We start from the raw sequence: 19,419 nt of genomic DNA, 5'->3' as shown, positions 1-19,419 counted from the left end.
CATTTATGTATAGCTATGTGTTTGTGTGTGTGTGTGCATGTGTGTGTGTATCTATGTGTGTGTGTGTTTCTGTTTGTTCCTCTACCACTGCATGACAATTGGTGTTTGTTTGTTTACATCCCCATAACCTAGCAGTTCAGCAAAAGAGCATGATAAAATAAGTACCAGGCTTTAAAATAAGTACTAGGGTAGATTTGTTCAACTAAACCCTTCAAGGCAGTGCCCCAGCAGGGCCACAGTCCAATGACTAAAATATGTAAAAGATAAAAGAGAAGATATATAAATATGTTTGTATATCATTCCACTGCTGCAAATGTCTTTTGCTATTGCCTAACCCTAACCAATGACTTCTACATGAAATTTATATATGTTTGTGTGTGTGGAAGGATGTGTCTAAGCTTGGCCATAGTCTAATAACTAAACCAGTTAAAATTAAATTACACACACATAGAAGAAATATAGAAATGAAGATATTGATGTTGCAGTTTTTATCTAGTTATATCTGTTGTAATAACTAATGGAATTGTTAAATCATTCAACATGCTGGAACATATATGCATATAATGATTATGCAGGTCCATCCACTATTAAAAGAAAACCCCAACCCGTTACTTCATCATGATTTCCAAACAGTGTAACACAAATGCATCTAGACAATCATGGTTACAGTTAGGTATACATTTTTTATCAATTTCATTTCTTACTATCATACTTATCTCTTTTTGCATAATTATAATCTTGCAACTTCCTTTAATCTTTTATAAGGAGAGTATTAACAACTTCCAATGATTACTATCCGATTATCTTATTCCTAAATATCTCATTTCCCACTTCAGTTTCATCCTTTTTTTTTTGTAACTGTTAACTGATTTGGCATATTATGATAATTTTATTATTTTATATTTCAACTATGATTTGACTGGATATTCTACTTGTTTTCATGAGATGTTACTGCACCTTTAACTGTACATCTTAATTTCTATTTTTTCTATTCTTCATAGTTATCTTCTCAAATATTTTTCTCTCTCCCTCCACCCTCTCTCTCTCTCTCTCTGCACATGGTTCTAAGTTCAGTCCTCTTTCTTGGCGCCTTAGTGTCTTCCACTATAGCCTTAATGTGGTGTGAAGGAAAGAAAGTTGTGAATTTAGTCGAGTTAACGGTTTCTCATGAAGATAAACGACTGTTGTTATCGTTAGGCCTAACTCATCGTAAAGTAAATACCACCATGACTGATATCCAAACTACAGTGGAAAAGGTTAGCCACTGGATTTGGTTAAAAAGAGATGATGAGCAATGGTTAGAAGAATATTGAGCTGTATTTAATAACCAATTGATCTAGCAAGTGAGGCCTCACATCAGTGATGGGGTGGTGGGGGCGATGTCCATTGATGCCATCAAGAGGTAGGCCCCAAAACGGCTCACATTCTCTCCTGATGACCCCATACGCTTGCTGGCTTCCACTATGCGGAGTTCTTGACTGGTAGCATTTGCATGTACAAGTCATTTGCAAAACAACATTCTCATATATTTTTCTCTCCCTCCTTCCTCTTTCTTCTCTCTCTCTCTCCTCTGTTTCTTCTCTTCCTCTTTCTTCTCTTTGTTTTTTTATTGCTTGTCTAGGCTTCCTCTTTTTCCCCTAATTAATATCTCTTTGGAAATATTTTTGTGTCTGCTGCCACTCAAACTCCTCTCTGCTCTAATTGTTTACTTTAAAAATTCATCTTTTAACCTGCTAGAGACCTTGGCATCACAATTGATATTTTCTTGTAGTCTACAAGCTTTCTGTTTAATTTAACACTTTTATTTTATGCCCCCCCCCCCATTCTCTTTCTCTCTCTGTGCATGGTTCTGAGTTCAGCCCTCTTTCTTGGTGCCTTAGTGTCTTCCACTTTAGCCTTTGGACAACCAGTACCTTGTGAGAGGAAACTAAGAAGAAGGCTATCATATTTTGTTTATTCATTTGTTTGCTTAACATCTATTTTTTCATACCAGCATGAAAAAATAGAGTTATCTGAGATAAGATTTTACAACCAAATGCTCTCTTTGTTACCAACTTTTACCTGTTTTTCAAGTAAGCGAATTCTTTATACTACTGGTATTTGAAAGCATAGATTGACAGGCCATAATATCAACAAAGGATGTCAGCATAAGCACTACTTCACTCTAGCAGTGACAAGCAGGGAATATAAGCATTCATGCACATTCACAGACACATACAACTGGCTTCCTGTAGTTTCTGTCTACCAAGTCCCTCTCAAAACATTGGTGTCTACCCAGGGTTATTGTAGACAACACTTGCCCAAGGTACTGTGCAATAGAACCAAACACCAAACCAAATAAGTTGTGAAGAATATCATTTCATGTGTCCTTATTAACACATTCTGAGTGAAAAAAGACGACTTTATTTACATTCTCCTGTAAACAAAGTCCCATAGTTTCAGCTTTTATGTGATGACCTGTGTATTGAAAAGAAATGCTATACATAGAAAACAGATAAAGCTAGCAACAAAAAGACCATTAAGCCACAGAAAATGTTTATCAACAGTTTTATTTAACTTATGCCAGCATGGAAAAATGGATGTAAAGCTGAATGAGCAAAGATTAAATATATTTCAGCTATGATGTTGAGAAAGTGTATTATATTGAATGTAAAATTGCAAGTGTTGCAGTGATTGAAAGCTGGTGAATGGCAGGTAAATATGCATAAGCCTTTAAATGTACCACATCAACAATTAGAACCATCACGAAAAATGTGAATGCGAAAAAGTTTTCTACCATGGCAATCTCATTGTTATTAACAGAGAAGATGGTTCATTCAAAGAGTAAATTTGGGGGAAAATGGAAAATATGCTTGTTTCATGGATGGATGATTAGATGCAATACAACATATTGTTAAGCCGACTTATCAGAATGGAAAAAGCATGAAGCATTTCAAATGCTTACAAGAAGAAAAAGATAGTTCAGAAATATTCATAGCTAACAGAGGCTGGTTTGAGAAATCAAATGATATAACTTTCACCACATCCATATGGTGAAGTTGCAAATAGTGACGTTTGCAAATGCAGACACCCAAACAGTCAAGGAATTTTCCTGGGTTCTTAAGAGTATCATCAAGTGTAGCAACTACTCCCACCTCAACTTATATTAAATGTGAGATGGGAGGGATAATACCATCTTACACTTTCGTCTTCTGAAAAGAAAAAACAATAATAGGTTCATGGTTGGAAATGATCTCTTAACCTTACTATTTAGTAGTAAGGCAGACTTCATACTGAAGCAAATGTCTGAGGAAGAACTATAGCATAGAGCATCATCCCAGATATAGCATCTTGTGTCCTGCTTCACACTATTTCTTTCCAGCTGAATTAATGGTGAGTAAGTCTGTATATTCATTGAAGTTCATTAAGTTAAATTGCTTAATAATTTTACATTAGATCACAATTAAAATTGTTTTCTAATTTCATCTTAACTTTACATCACATTGTGAGACCTTATCTAAAGTTGTTAAATGTTTGGAAGGTACAACAAATCTCTGGATTCAAGTTGTTTGCTGATATTAATTACATTCATTTGCATTCATATCACTGTTAAAAATAGTCTATGAAGCTCTTATCTCTTTATACTGTGTTAAAATGACCCTGCTTAACACTGCATTTTTAGAAACAATATCAAGAATGGTAACCAAGTTATTACTGCATATAAAGATGAAAAGATTAACACACACACACACAGATCATATCTTCAACATACAAACTGACTTTTCTCATTAACAAATGTAGTCTAGACCATATTAAAATCACAAACAAATGCTTGGGTTAGAATCAGCTAGACTTTTCAGTTATTTTTTCTATCATAAATTTATGTTGCTAGGAACAAATTTAATGTATCTTGCCATCTTGCCAAATGCTATGGCCAAGAGTGGTTAATGTATTCACCTATGTTACAGAGTCACTCTGACATATTGGGAATAAACAGAATCAAATTGTAACTTGTGCTGATGAAATCATTTTGTAACACATACATTATATTTTGGAGGTCGTTTTGACACTTTAGTAACAAAGTAGTTGACATTGATACACACACTCATACACACACACACATACATGCATGCATACTGTCCATATTAGAAAGTGGAATTCATGAAAACCATCGGAAGATGAGGACAAATTTAAAGCATATTTGTAACAGTGTACATACATATGAATGATAGATGGCTGACTGTTTGTTTGGATACGTGTGTGTGGCGGTGGGGTGAAATGGAAAAACATTTTCTACTTAATCATTGACAATGTAGAGATTGCCATGATATATTCAGACATTTGTTACTTGTTCATCAATCTAACATTTGTTTATGATTTTGCAGATTGTAAGTCCATGTCTCTGGTTCTGTTTATAATAAATTGCCTTTAAAAAATCATGTTTAAGTTTTGACAAACAGTGTGTGTCTGTAGTCAGCACCATTCTATTGTAGTAAGACTGTTCAAGGTTCTTGATAGATCCCTTGTAGTGGAATAAATAGGTTTTAAAGGTTGGTAAAAATACAAGATTAGGAACAGTGTTTCAATATATTCAATATTTCAACACTTCATTATATATTTATTTTATAGTTGTTGTTAATAGTCACCTATCAAACCACCACAGTACTGACTATTTTCAACCAGCAGAACAATATTATCTCATGGTAGACTAGTTTATTTATAAATAGACAGAGCTTCATCACATATCATTTCATGCCTAGATCATGACTGTATTTGGCTGGTTTCATAATGTATATTTCATTTACACTTTCACTGCCATTATTGATCATAATAGCAACCATATACTTTACCTACTATTTAAACTTGCATCAGTGCAATCAAAGGATAGAGTAATTTATATACATGTGCACACAAACTCTCTCTCTCACTCTCCCCCCTCCTCTCTCTCTCTCTCTCTCTCTCTCTCTCATATGCATTTGTGAATGTGTGAACATAGATGTATATGTGTATGCAATGACTAGACTCATAAATCATTGTTTTATATTCTTCAGATACTGTGTTATGTTCTTGAGGAATGAAAATTGCTTCAACATGTTTTGCTATAAATCTAAGGACTCTACTTCAAATTCTTTAACCTGGAAGGGAAATGATTTTAAGTGCCTATGCAACCAAGGATTTCTGTATTATATCCAGGATTATAATATGGAAATCAGCAGAAAGTTTGATGTGTGTGTGTGTGTGTGTGTGTGTGTGCGTGTGTGCGTGTGTGAATGTGTGAATGCCTGTGCACATTGAGTAACTTCAAATTCCCCTGATATATTTTTACCCTTATTGCTATATGAAAATTCTATCTTCAGAGAAAATTTATAACACTATTATCTTTTTGCTGTCTAATATTAGATATAGCATCCAGTTGCTCCTTGATTCATGGAAATATCCAGTAATGTGTAAGGTGCATTCATGGCATCTGCTGCAGTGGGGAGGAGACAAATAGGTCAGTCCCAGTGGATCAAACTTTGGAAGTTGGAACTTTACAATTAAGATCCTAAGGAGTATCAGGAATTTTAGTTCTCTACCTCATTCAAATCTTCTGCTGGAATTACCTAGCATAAGCTAATATCACATTGGTTTAAGAGCCAAAGAATACAGACTGCAAAAGCTTGGCCCATCAAACCTTTCCGAACAGTGGCCAGCTATGCAACTGCTAAGACTAGTGACAGTTTAGGCTGAGTTACAGTACATGAACTGATGTGACCTGACCTTCCCAAGTCAGGTCAATTTATGTACAGAGTGCATAAGATATTTGAGGACAGATTTATGTTTATAAAAAAACATATATAATAAAAGACAACCTTATTATAAAAAATGCTATGAAAGTAAAAATAAACCTTTTCCATAAAGTTATTCAATAAAGCCACCTTCAGCTTCAGCAGCTGCTTCTATATGAGTTCTAAACCATCTACATGCTCAAATCAAGTGGTCCTGGTTCATTCTGGACATTACTCTGACTATGGCGACTTTCAAAGAATCTTTGGTGCTGTGGGTGTGTTCACTGACCTCTCTCTCAACAATACTCCACACATAATAGTTCAATGGATTGAGATCTGAGGAATTAGGAGGTCAAATGTTAGGAGTTATATGATCATTAGAATTTTCAGCCATCCATTCCTGCATTACTTGAGCCTTGTGTGATAGTGCAGAGTCTTGCTGAAATACATATGGCCTTCCATTGCATACACTGTCTATCCAGGGCTTAACAACTGTTTCCGGGACCTCAATGTAGACAGCAGAGTTAACTCTAAGGCCTTGGGGAAAGGAGTAAGGAGGCATCACATGTCCTTCATTGCTGACAACTCTTAACATCATGACAGTTGAAGGAAATTTTGTATGCATAACTCTTGGAACTTCAGAAAGGTCTACACATAACCATCTGTCATTTCTTCTGTTAACTTTTTGCTCTTGGTCGAAATATTTCTTGCCTGAAAAAAAACAAATCAAATTTTCTTCTGCTGGAATTTTCAGTTTGTTTAAGAGTATTTTAGATCTGATGCATCAATTTTCTTTTGCTTTTCTAACATAAATTGACCTTTCCTCATCATATAAGACGTATCTGATGTCTTCATGGACAACATTTCTGGTTGTTCCTTCTGACATATGGAGATCTTTTGTAATTAATCTCATGGATTTTCTGGGATTGTAACCAATGGTCTGTAGAACTTGCTGGATAAATTCAGGTGTTCTGATGATTTCAGAGAATTTAGAATGCTTTTTACACTTTGATATTGATGATACATTTCCATCTTCGGTCTCTTATTCCTTACAAACATTCTAGACAAAAGGTCTGGTGACTTTTAAAAATCATTATGTTCAGCCTTTATAGCCATGATAACAGCATGCCTCTTCATTTCTTGAGTAAGCTGAGGGTCTACCATTATTATTTTCTGAAACAAGGATTATATAGAGTTAACAAAAAATGCAGCAATGACACAAAAAAGGTATGTCCTCAAATTCTTTATGCACCCTGTACAGCCAACCAATTAACTAATTACAAATGATTCACTTGAATTGAAAGATATAAAAGTATAAACGTTTTTTCATTAACTTTAAAAAAATTTTAATTTCACATATATTGGCCACTTCAGCTTCAGATAAGATGTATCAAGTAGCTCATCTGTTGGAGCCTTCTTTAAGTAGAGCAGCTTGTTTGTTTTTTGATATTTTCAATCTATTCAGCATGACTGGAATCTGCAACACCAGTTCTTTAGCTATACAACTTGAAGTGTGCAATCATTTACAACAGCTCTTAAATGCATTTTACAGCCACACAGAAAAAAGTATAACAATTCAAGTAACTATATCAAAAGTAAATCAACTTAAACTGGACATTGAGCTAAACCTTGTCAGAGAGTGTTGCTCATAGAATTCTTTTCCAAGTTTGGTTACTCAGCTATAGAAGAATATTTTCATTGATCAGTCTATGTACTATATTTACATTTTATCATATTATCACTGAAAAGTTAATTTACTGCTGAAAATGAATTTACTTATTCACTTCATCCAGTAGAAATGTTATAATTTACAAAGGAAGATTTCATGAAACACATTGCAAAGATCATTAAATTATATGAAATTAAAAACTTGAAAGCTGAAGTAGTCTCTTGGTTTGAAATCAAGCTAGAAAGGAAAAATTAAGAGAATGGATGTGAAGACAGATTTCAGTACTTACTCAAGTATACTGTTCCATTCTCTTCTGCCCAATAAGCCATTCTTATTATTCTTACATTGCCTATAATTATCTGCACAGTGAACTATGAGACAGTAAAACTTTTCTAAAATTATTTGGTAAGGCCAACAATGGAGGTAAATTAATCTGGATAGTAAGTGTTTATTGAGCATTAATTCCTTCGAAAGACAATTGATAGCTTCAGGTATGACCCAACACATTGGCAGTTTTTATTCTCTTATAGTTCTTAAATGCAAACAAAACAAATATATTAGCGCTTTTTTTATGTGATTTTTATAATTCTAGTTCACTACATTCAAGAATTTCTTCTCCAGTCTTAACTCAGGAAATTCATGGAACACTCTGCTTAATATTACTCTTACAATTATTCATTGTAAAATACACTTCTTTTCATTTACACTCCAGAATCAGCAGGATGTTAGCATATCATGCTATCATTTTATCAGTCATCCAATATTCCTTTGTTCAAAAGTAGAATGTTCCCTTTTATATATTATTCCTAATTCAAAGTTTCCAAGTTCCAACCCTATTATGTAAATATAAGTTTATATAATATTGTGATCAATAATCAGTATGTGTATATTAGGTGTAGTTGTGATTATCATTTTTTTTTATTCTATGTAGGACTTTGAAAAATATTTTTAAACCTTCTTGTAGCCTGATTTATCTTTAAAATAGTTGTATGATTGTTTAGTTACATAATATTCAAAACTAAGCACATCACATAACGGAAATTTTTTTCTCCTTATATAATGTTATCTCCAGTATACATTTTCATAATACTGAACACAATAGCTTTTAATATTTCAATAATATTATCTCACCATTGTATGTAACCTAAGATGCATTAAATCCAAATGAAATATATGAACCCCAGTTTAATCTATATTTAACTGGAAAAAACATAATTGTAATTAATATTGTAATAAAAGCATGAATGTATAAATCAAGTGTATAATTAAGACTGCATCCTGCATGTAGTGCCATGGTTTCATATGTGAGACTTGCTATCCTCAAGTATTTCTTATTATACCTTTACTTAGATATATTTTTTTAAATTGTAGAAGTAACTAGTTATGCATGATTATTGTCTCAAAGTGACATAAAACAGAAGGACATGATCTGAAGGAGATTTGGTTGCTTGCTATTTCTATCATTTCAGGATTCTATGTTGATTCATATGAGCATATTTATAAATACATAAGACAGTATATTTTAGGGATAGAAAATGCTATTCTATCAGTTACATCTTCAGTTAGAGGTCTCTCTTTTTGATTCATATATTGTAAGCCAATAGGGTGTGACTTTAAGGGTATTTGACAACTATTTCTAGTAGGTTGAAGTATCATAGAGAGGCACCCTCATTAATTCATACATATACATATGACAATAGGGTGCGACTTGAAGGTGGTTTGAAGATGATTCGGCTGCTATTTCTTGCTGATCATGCACCTGTTGTACCTAATGTACCCTTGATTTTCATGGCGCTTTTAATGTTCACTTTCCTCTATCTTTGTGTTTTATTCTGTGAATTGTGCTTGTCCTTCTAGCTTTCATTGTTGTCTTTCTTTACATAATTTATATGTCAGTTCTTTGTCTACTCTTGTAACTTTTTCAGATGAATTATAGTGCACCTGAGCTCTATACACATAGAAGTCGTCCATGTTTGCTTATATATAAGTCAATAGACATGATTTAATGGAGATTTGGTTGCTTTTCTATCAGATCTGGCTACTACTGAAGTCTTAATAAGACCTTTGTCAGTCACTCGCTAGTTATCTAGTTAAGGTTATATGTGGCTAGGTTCATCCACACTTTTTTGAATCTCCAGTCTGTAACTCCCATCTTGTCCAGAATATTGATCTATTGGAAGCTGTCCAGAGGTGTGCAACCAGACATATTGCCTCTCTGGACGCTGACACACTAACATTTCAACATCTAGTAGCTGACTTTGTAGAAGCCTATAAGATTAACCACTATCTTTCCAACAACTTTGGCTATCTTTTTGAATTCAATATCTCTATCACTGGTGGACATGCATATGAAATCAAAAGACAGCATAATGCCCATAACTTCCAGAAGCATTTTTTCATGCTTCCCAAAGTTCAACATTGCACTTGATGTGCCTAATGCACCCTTGTTTAATAGTCCCAGAGTATCGTTACTTTTCCATCCTCTTGCATAACTTTACTTGGTACATGCTCAAACCAGTTCTCTGTGACTTCATATCATTATTATTATTATTATTATTTAGAAATATCAAAGCAGACAATGGGTATAGCTTGAGAGTAGTATGCCTGCTCTATAGTGTTTAGCTAATTTGTAGAACTCTCCCTCATTGACTCATATCATATGTATATACATTAGACAGTAGAGCGGGACTTGAGGCAGATTTGGCTCTGTAGAAATCATCCTTGTTTGATAATGCATATATATATATATATATATATATATATATATACATACATTTATAAAGATAGTAGCATGAAATAATTGATCAGTACAATTATCTAGTCAACCCTTTTTCTCTTGCATTCAAGTTGCAGCTATGATTCTATACGTGTGTGTGTGTCTGTATACTAGCAAGTGCAATAGACACTTGGCTCTTTGTATTCTTCTGGTTATCACTATTAAGGCAGAATATGTAGTCACTGCTAATAATATCGAACTCAGTACTAATGATGTTGATATTCTACCTTTCTACAAACAATTATTTTTATTTGTCCATCTATTTTACTTTTTTTAGTTTCTTCCTCTTAAAAGGTGTAGAAACAACATTTGTTGAATGTATTAATTAAGTTTAGCAAGAAGCTTGGAATAAGTTTTAATATATAAGTGTCATATGATAATTAATGACCAGTAATTATCTTTTTCTTCTCCTTCCTTCTCCTCCTTTTTGTTCTCCTTCATCTAATCTTTCTTCATCATTTTATTCTTCCTTCTTCTCCTTCTGTTCCTAAACACTGGATATTGCCCTTGGGAAGAAAAATAACTCTAAATTCTCATTATGAATGATCTCAAGGAGAGGCAGGCATGTTTGTCTAACCTCCCCTCTGCATCAGATGAGGGGATGAGGAGTACAATAATAACATTCTCTCCCCTTGATAAGTTGTTCTGAACACTCTAAAGTTCTTAACTCATTATCTTGTTTTTTTAGAAAAATTAACCATATAGGTAATATATGAGGAAACAATGCTTCTTTTTCTTGAGGTGTTAATCTAGTATAGATTTATTCTTTATAGACATTATACTTATTTTCACTTCATTACTGTACCAAATAAAATCAAGTAGCTTTCAAAAGGACACAAAATAATTACAGTTGTAGGAATGAACTTGAGTGATTTTAGCACCAGGTCAGCTCAAATATAGCATTGATCATTCCCATTTTTTTTTTATATCAACTACATTATATGTTGAATGTGTCCTTCCTTTTTTAAGATGATAGACTATAAGTTGAGGTAGTTTTTGCTGCTGTTTCTCATAGGTTAAGCAGCAACATAGAGGTTTCTTGTTGGCTTACTGAACCTCAGTTTGTAACTCTTGTATTACTAAGCTATACTGATTCTGCATCATGTGCATGTATATTCAAAGTAACTATTTAAATAACTTACATGTTATTTCTCACTTAACAAATTCGAAACTGTTATTTTATTTCCATCACTAGCTGCTGGTTTCCAATAGACTAGTCACTTGTTCAATGTGTTTATGATAACAGGATTGACAAAAGAACTTTGGTGCAACATGGGCAGAACAGATACCACTCCGTATTTTCATTGAAAAGTATTGGTTTATTGGTTTTCTGGCTAATATTCACAACTTTTGTGAATATACATTGAAGATACACAAACACACTTGTTCAATGTGCAAGCAGACAGCAATGGTTATGAAGTACTCAATACTTTAAGAGTAGTAACAGTGAAGCAAATAAAGAACAAAGCTGAACAAATTCAGAAATAAAATAGTCTTTTATTTTATTTTCAATTTTCAGAAATAGTACTCTTTCTGAGTATTCAAAAAACAGGAACTCTAATGAAACAGTATACTTGAGTTTATTGAGCATTACTCTTTGTTTGATCTTTCATATATATGAATGTACACAAGAAGTATCAATAGAAAAGGCAGAGAGGAAACAGCATGTCTGTGGATCAGAAACTAAAGTGTGTCTATGAGTAGGTTTATGCCAATCAATCAAGTGACCTTATTCTGGATATGGTCTAAGATGTCTTTATGTGCAGTAACTACACTGTCTTAGATATAGGAATAATACTCCATTGCAACCTCACCTGAGTTTTGCAGAGTGTCAATAATTGTTGGAGAATGAAGTATTTTCTGATCCCAAAGAGAACCGATCTCTGAGGAGTTGTCGTAACTAAGTAAAGAATGTGCTTTTGCCTACAGAAGTCCTTGGTAATAGTAGGGCCTAGTATTTTGCTGTAACTTCATGCTGTTCATATATATGATGGGGTGAGGTGTGACAATGCTTTCCAAATGTAAGTAGTGTTTGACTTTTTCTACTGTGTTTTTTTCCTTCTATTGAGATCCTCACAAGCACATAGCCATTCTTGTTGATGTAGGACTTTTAAATGCTGAAGAATTAGTATATAACTACTTTTTCATTTCTGCTAATTAACAAGGTTTAAAATCAAATCATTATACTGCTTCTGTGTAGTTTATACTTTCAGAGATATTTTATTTGCTTAGTTTTATTTATCCCATGACTCATTATTCATATACACTCATAATGAAATCTTTGTTGTTGACATTCAGTCTTTAATCAAGAATAATAGGATCACTTTAATGGAATGTAATTATTACATTATTTGCTCACTGAAACTATTCATCTTCAATAGCAAGTCCTTTTTGATTTATCATATAAAAGCTGATGGCATTACAAAAATTAGCTCTTCACCTGAAATCAGAGCCATTCATAGAAATTATAAATAAAAGATCTAAATAGATCCACATTGTTGCTATTTGGTTTTGGAGGTTGTTGACTTGAAATCAATGATCTTTTCTTGTAAGTGATTGTTTTTATATTCATATATTAGGTTGTCCCAAAAGTTCGTAAACACTTGCGAAAATTGAATTTTTACTCGCAAAGTATTAACAAAAACAACAAAAATTATTCCTTAAAATAAAGACATTTATGTTTACGAACTTTTGGGACAACCTTATATTATAAAACTTGATAATTAAAAATTTCTCATTGGATTAATTTTTCAAGAACTTTAAAATATCGTTAAATATCACTTTTAATGTTAGCATTTACATCTTAAAGATTTTCAGCAAGATCTTTCTGGAAATAATAGTTGATATACATATTCATAAAATATGAATTTTAGTGGTGGCAGCAACAATAGTAGCAGTGGAAGGGCATTACTCTTAATAGGAGTACTGTTGTGGAATATGGTATATTTTGAGTATGTTTAAAGCTTATACAGCTCATTTCTTTCCGGGGCTTAAAGAGAACAAGAGAGATGAAAAATTAACTCAATACTAGACTGTACTTCATTTATTGACCTTGAGGGAATGAAAGGCATAATAACCTCAGCAAGATTTGTTCAAATCCTTCAGACATCAACTTTGCCTTTTGTTCTCTAAGGGTTGATAAATATTAAAATAATATAAGTAGAAAAGAAAGCTAAAATTAAATTGATGCTAGTAATTTCAGGGCCTTTATTTTGATAATAGTAATTTTATGAAAGAGTTAGAAATTAGTCTTTAATTATTAATTTGGTTAGGCTAAAAGCCAATTTTTGTAGAGGTTATTATAACTAGTTGAATCTACTTGTAGCTATTTTGTGAATCCTAGGAAAATAAAATCAATAAAACATTTTAGAGACAAAACTAAAGCAAGGTTAATTTTTTACCTTTCCTACTGACTCCATCACCCTTAAAACAAAAATGACAAACCATCAAGCCTTTATGCACAGTAACAGTTTCCAGTTTTCAGTTGTGATTACTCAGTTGAATTAAATAATACTTTATATTGAAATTTTTGAAAGTCTTTATTTCTATGACTGTGCACAAATATCACCAGTTCTCTAAAGTATAACAGTGTTAATTATTATAAAAGGGAATTTAGCTATAAGGCCTCTGTTCCTAATGCACATGTTTTTGTACTTAATATATCTCTGCATTTCTATGTAATCAAGCTGAATTTAATTTCCACTAGTATTAAGTCTCTGAATTGAAGCCTTATGTTCCTTATCAAATTCATGTAATCTGTACCAACACAGAACAATAAACATTAAAATAATTTGCTGTTTTGAAGAAAAGGCAAAGAAATTAACAATGTATTATTTATTATTCCATTCTTCATGTTACAGGAGCTACAATTATTTCTTGGAGATGTGCTGGAGAGGAAATGTTATTTTTAAGGTAAGGTTTCTCTATTTAATCAAAATTTCATATAATTATAATTATAAAAACTAAAAGATGATTTTCTTTAAAGGAAAACAACTCAGCCTAATCATAAATTGAACAAAACTTGAAAGGAAAAGAAAAGTATTTCTTTGTAAAGTATTTCATTTGGTTTTCTTTTTCTTTTATGAAATTCACTTTAAAGACAATATGATTCTTGTTATGGGGTATACTTGCAGTTTTTAGTATCTAATGAAACAATTTGCTAATTAATACTCAGTTTACATTTACATGGCATTCAGATGGACATGCCAACTTATTCTAATAAAGAACAATGTAACATTGTCTCATGTTAAACAGAATTGATAATAAAAATGGTTTCATTAAATATTAGAAATTTCACTACATCAAAACCTTTTATTTGTATTAGTTAATCTGGGGTGCCTTAACAATGTAAACATCTTGTTGACTGAGGAATAATGATAAATGTATGAGTTAATGTTTAGTTTGAGATCTTCCCTGTTAACAATACAAGGCAAAGGAGGAGTTAGGAGAGAATTTCAGACTGCTACAGTTCTGGAATCTGAGAAACAGGGCCTTACTATTGTTGAGATGGAGACATTAAGCAAAACCTTTTGAAATGTTCATATTATAGCTAATCCTACAACAGTGATGCCCCAGCATGACTGCAGCCTTAAAGCTGAAACACTTATAGCGAGCTTTTAGCCCACTAATTTAATATAATGTTCGGTCATCCTTCGATAGCTGTTGGAATAAATCCAGTGAGGAAGAACAACTTGTATGAGTTATCGAAGACTTCATGTACATGGAGTATTTATTCCAATCCACATTTATTTATTCTAATATACACAGCTTGTATATTAACATTCAATAGAGCAGAATGGAAGTTGAATAAGGAAACGTTTTTGTCTTGCTGCCTTCCATGAATGGTATAGAGGATTTAACACAATTCAACTCAACGTGGGGATATCCTGTAGCAGGAACAGATGTAGAAGACATAGTTAGCTGCAGGCTATGTGGGAAAGGAGAAGAGGATGTTACTTGGCTGTGTGCATCTTTTTATATCTATCTAACGAGCGGCACCTAGTTGTTAACAATGTGACAGGGAAGATAACTCTAGATGACTCTCATTAAAACATGATGACACTGGATTCAAATAAGGTTGTCTACACACTTTAAAGAATATAAAACCCATAGAATCTGCTTTCCCTTCTCAAATTAACCAAAATAATTTAAGTAAAGAAAATATGAAAACAGCAATTCATTTTTTTTTTTAAATAGGACTAAAAATAAGTGATACAGTGTACTAGCAAAAACAATGTACAGTAATGAAAGGAAAATAAAGCAATTTAAAAATTTGGATGTGTCTAGTTCGCAAAACTACTAATTGGAAATTAAAGATGATACAATTACACGTAAAGATTGATATTCTTTCCTCACAGTGAATTCCAAATCATTAATTCATATTTACCAAGTAAAAATTATTATTTTACTACAATGAAGCTAATGTATGTTGAACGTTCACAACTAGTGCTTGAGTTTTGATCCCCAGCTGTGATTTAACTTCATGTGGCTAATATCCTTGAGAAAATCACGACTGCCAAACAATCTTATTTCCTTCTTCCATACAAAACAGTGTACCTATGAAAAAAACGAAAAACATTATTGCTGCTGTCATTGCCCATATTAGTGAGATTTGTGACTCAATTTCATCTTCTAGTTGAGAGCATTTGGTTTCACCTACATCACTAATATCCATGGGAAAGAGATGTCCTCTTTGTTAACATTCTCTTTGATGACATTCTCTTCAGTGATTTTTGCTTTGGTGACATTCTTTTTGGTAACATTTGCTTTAGTGACATTCTCTTTGGTGTTGAAGCCATTATCTTTGAAGTAATATTGAAGATAAAAATAGTGCATTTTGTATGTTTTTCATAATTGGGTTTTCACTGCCAGAAATCTCAAATTTGGTCTGTATTTTACTATTCTTGTTGTTTTTGCTACTGAGCAAGAAAACAGCAGGATGTTACATATTATTATTCTTCATTATAAGGCAGTGATCTGGCAGAATCATTAGCTCACAAGATGAAATGCGTAGCAGTATTTCGCCTGTCACTATGTTCTGAGTTCAAATTCTACCAAGGTCAACTTTACCTTTCATCCTTTTGGAGTCGATAAAATAAGTACCAGTTGAACACTAGAGTCAATGTAAACAACTCATCCCCTCCACCAAAACTGCTGTCCTTGTGATAGAATTTGAAACCATTATTATTCTTCATTGTTATTATTATTAAGACAGTGAGCTGGCAGAATCAATAGAATGCTAGGTGAAATGCTTAGCACTATTTCACCTGAAGCTATGTTTTGAGTTCAAATTCCACCGAGGTCAACTTTGCCTTTCATCCTTTTGGGGTCAGTAAATTAAGTACCAGTGAAACACTGAGGTTGATGTAATTGACTAGTCCCCGCTCCCAAAATTTCAGGTCTTATGCCTATAGTATAAAGGATTATTATTATTATTGCTTAGGCAGAGAGCTGAAGGAATCGTTTGCCTGGCAGACAAAATGCTTAGCAGCATTTCAGCCATCTTAACATTCTGAGTTCAAATTCTGCCAAGGTCCACATTATCTTTCATCCTTTTAAGGTCCATAAAATAACTACCAATTATGTACTGGGGTCAATATAATCGTTAGCCCCCAACCCCAAAATTTCAGAATTATTATTATTAAGGCAGCAAGTTGGTAGGAACATTAGCATGCCTGGCAAAATGTTTAGTGGCATTTCATCCATCTTTAGGTTCTGAGTTCAAATACCACAGTGATCAACTTAAACTTTCATCTTTTCAGGGTTGATAAAATAAGCACCAGTTGAGCACTGGGGTCAATTTTCCCCCAAACTTACTAGCCTTGTGCCAAAATTTGAAACCAATGTTATTATTATTATCATTATTATTATTATTATTATTATTATTATTATTATGTCACTGAAGTAGACTTTGCTACTAAGGTTGACTTTGCCTTTCATCTTCCAGGGCTAATAGAATAAGTATCAGTTGAACATTGGGATCAATGTAATCGACTAGCCCCCTCACCTCAAAACTTCCAGGGCCTTGTACCTATTATAGAAAGAATTATTATTATTATTATTATTGTGGTTGTTCTGAGTTCATATCCCACCAAGGTCGACTTTGCCTTTCATCCTTCAATAGAATAAGTACCAGTTAAGCACTGGGGTTGATGTAATCGACTAATGCCTCCCCCAAAATTTGAGGCCTTGTGTCTATAATAGAAAGAATTGTTGTTGTTGGTTGGTTAGTTGGTTGGTTCGTTTGTTCGTTCGTTCGTCCGTTCGTTCGTTCGTTCGTATCCCATCAAGGTTGATTTTGTCTTTCATTCTTCTGAGATTGATAAAATGAGTACCAATTGAGCACTGGAGTCAAAAATGCTGGCCTTGTGCCAAAAATTGAAACTATTATTATTATTATTGAGTGAGAGAGCAGCACATGCCATCAAAGTAACATTGGGATGCAAGTATTTGAAGCCCTATATACCCATCATGACTACCTGTCTGATAAGAGTACACCAGGCACATACATCACAACCATATGTGTGCAACATGGTGATCTTACATAAAGATAAACAGCACATGATCTTGCAGTTGGGGCCAAGTAAGAATTTTCTTCTGGTTGAGTAGCCCATCCACTCAAAAGGTCCCTGAATAAGGTTTGTTTAATGATGAATGAAACACCCATGTTTCTAGAGGTGAACTATTCAAACCACAAAGAATTCCTCTCAACACATGGCTATGATGCTCTTCCACTATCTCTGCTCATGATCAGAGCTGCACATATTGTCAGCCACCAAGGGACCTGCTCAAAAAACTGACAAGTAAATCTGTAGTATTGAGCAGAATATTTGTTGTAGCTCATCTTTTATACCAAGACAAAACATGTACCAGATAACACATCCAATCAGTTAAGATCAGAAGCCATGAGAGCCAATACCTGGTACTGCATCAGGGCATTTATTATTATTATTATTATTATTATTGTTGGCAGCGGTGTCATCATCGTCATCGTCTAAATGCTTTACAATATTTTGTCATTCTAAATTCTGGATTTATATCATACCTAAGTTGACACCAGCTTTCCTCCATCCAAGACTAACAAAATTACTCTCAATTATACACTGGTGTTAATACAATCAATTATTACTACTTGCATGCTAAACTTAACATTGTATTAACACAGGTATTATATCTAGCTAAAAGATTTTTCTTTCCTCAAACCTCTAGATAATTTTGAACCTATAAGTGTTGTTAGTCACAATCCAGATTGATTCATTGTTGAAACTATTTTAAGCTAAACGTGTCAAAGCTTCTCATTTCACCCAACCACCCTAAAATGTTTGGGTCTTCTTGACATATAGTACTGATCAAACAGACTTATGGCATGTAGTTAATTGGTCAAATGACTGAGTGGTATTTACAGTTCCACCATGCCTTCACCTTATAAAGAACTATACTGCACTCTCCAACATGTCTTAGATTATTACATTAAATACAATACAGCTGTTTTAGTAAGTTTTGTTTCTTCCACTTTCCAAGCCTTTTCTGCATGCTTCTATGCTCTTGTAGTAGTTGCAGTAAAAAAAGGCAAGATGCACATGGTCAACCATGACTGATGTTGTCCTACATTTATCTCTGGTTGTGTGTATTCCAGCACAGCATTTGAATTGATAATTATTATTTAGTCCCAGATCAGTTTGAATGAGTAAACCTATGATCTGAATTATTCCAGCTGTGACCTTCCCTTCTTTTATCCAACATAGTGCACGTTATGCAAAGTGTTATCTCTTTTATTTTAAGGTGACAGAGTGTGACTTGAAGGAGATTTGGCTGCTATCTGTAGCAAATTGAGCATCTGCATAGAAGCTCTTTCATTGGCTTGGAGTTAATGAGGTTATTGATGCTGCTGTTATTTTGTTTTCTTTGTGGGTTTTTTTTATGTGTATGTGTGTATTAATGTGTGAGTATTTATCCAGACTCAGTGAGCAATTTACTGTACTTCTGCTAATGTCGTAATAGTGTGATATGGTGTTGTAGATCTGTTTGGGTGTTTGAGTGTATTGTTAGCTTCTGCATGAATTGTAATGCTTTCTGTGCAGTTAGTGCTGGTCTTGGTAGTCTTTCATTTATAACTTAGTATTTCATTGTATAGTTAGTGTGGTTTGTATGTGCCCACTGTTTTGTTATAGTTTATTGGGAAGAGGGTGTGAACCAAGATAAGAGTAGCATAATCCATGATTGATTTG

General features: G+C 33.4%; 1 protein-coding gene across 1 annotated transcript in view; it reads left to right on the top strand.

Moving 5' to 3' along the window:
- Positions 1–19,419, top strand: part of LOC115209101 (putative glucose-6-phosphate 1-epimerase) — a 93,119-nt gene that overhangs the window by 18,355 nt on the left and 55,345 nt on the right. The window contains exon 2 of the mRNA XM_029777225.2: positions 14,053–14,104. Within this exon, the coding sequence (XP_029633085.1) occupies positions 14,053–14,104 (52 nt within the window). The remainder of the gene's footprint in view (positions 1–14,052; positions 14,105–19,419) is intronic.

This window comes from Octopus sinensis, linkage group LG3, assembly GCF_006345805.1.
Source record: "Octopus sinensis linkage group LG3, ASM634580v1, whole genome shotgun sequence".
Taxonomy (NCBI): domain Eukaryota; kingdom Metazoa; phylum Mollusca; class Cephalopoda; order Octopoda; family Octopodidae; genus Octopus; species Octopus sinensis.
Note: the sequence above shows the minus strand (reverse complement) of the source record. Positions and strands in the feature narration are given on the sequence as shown.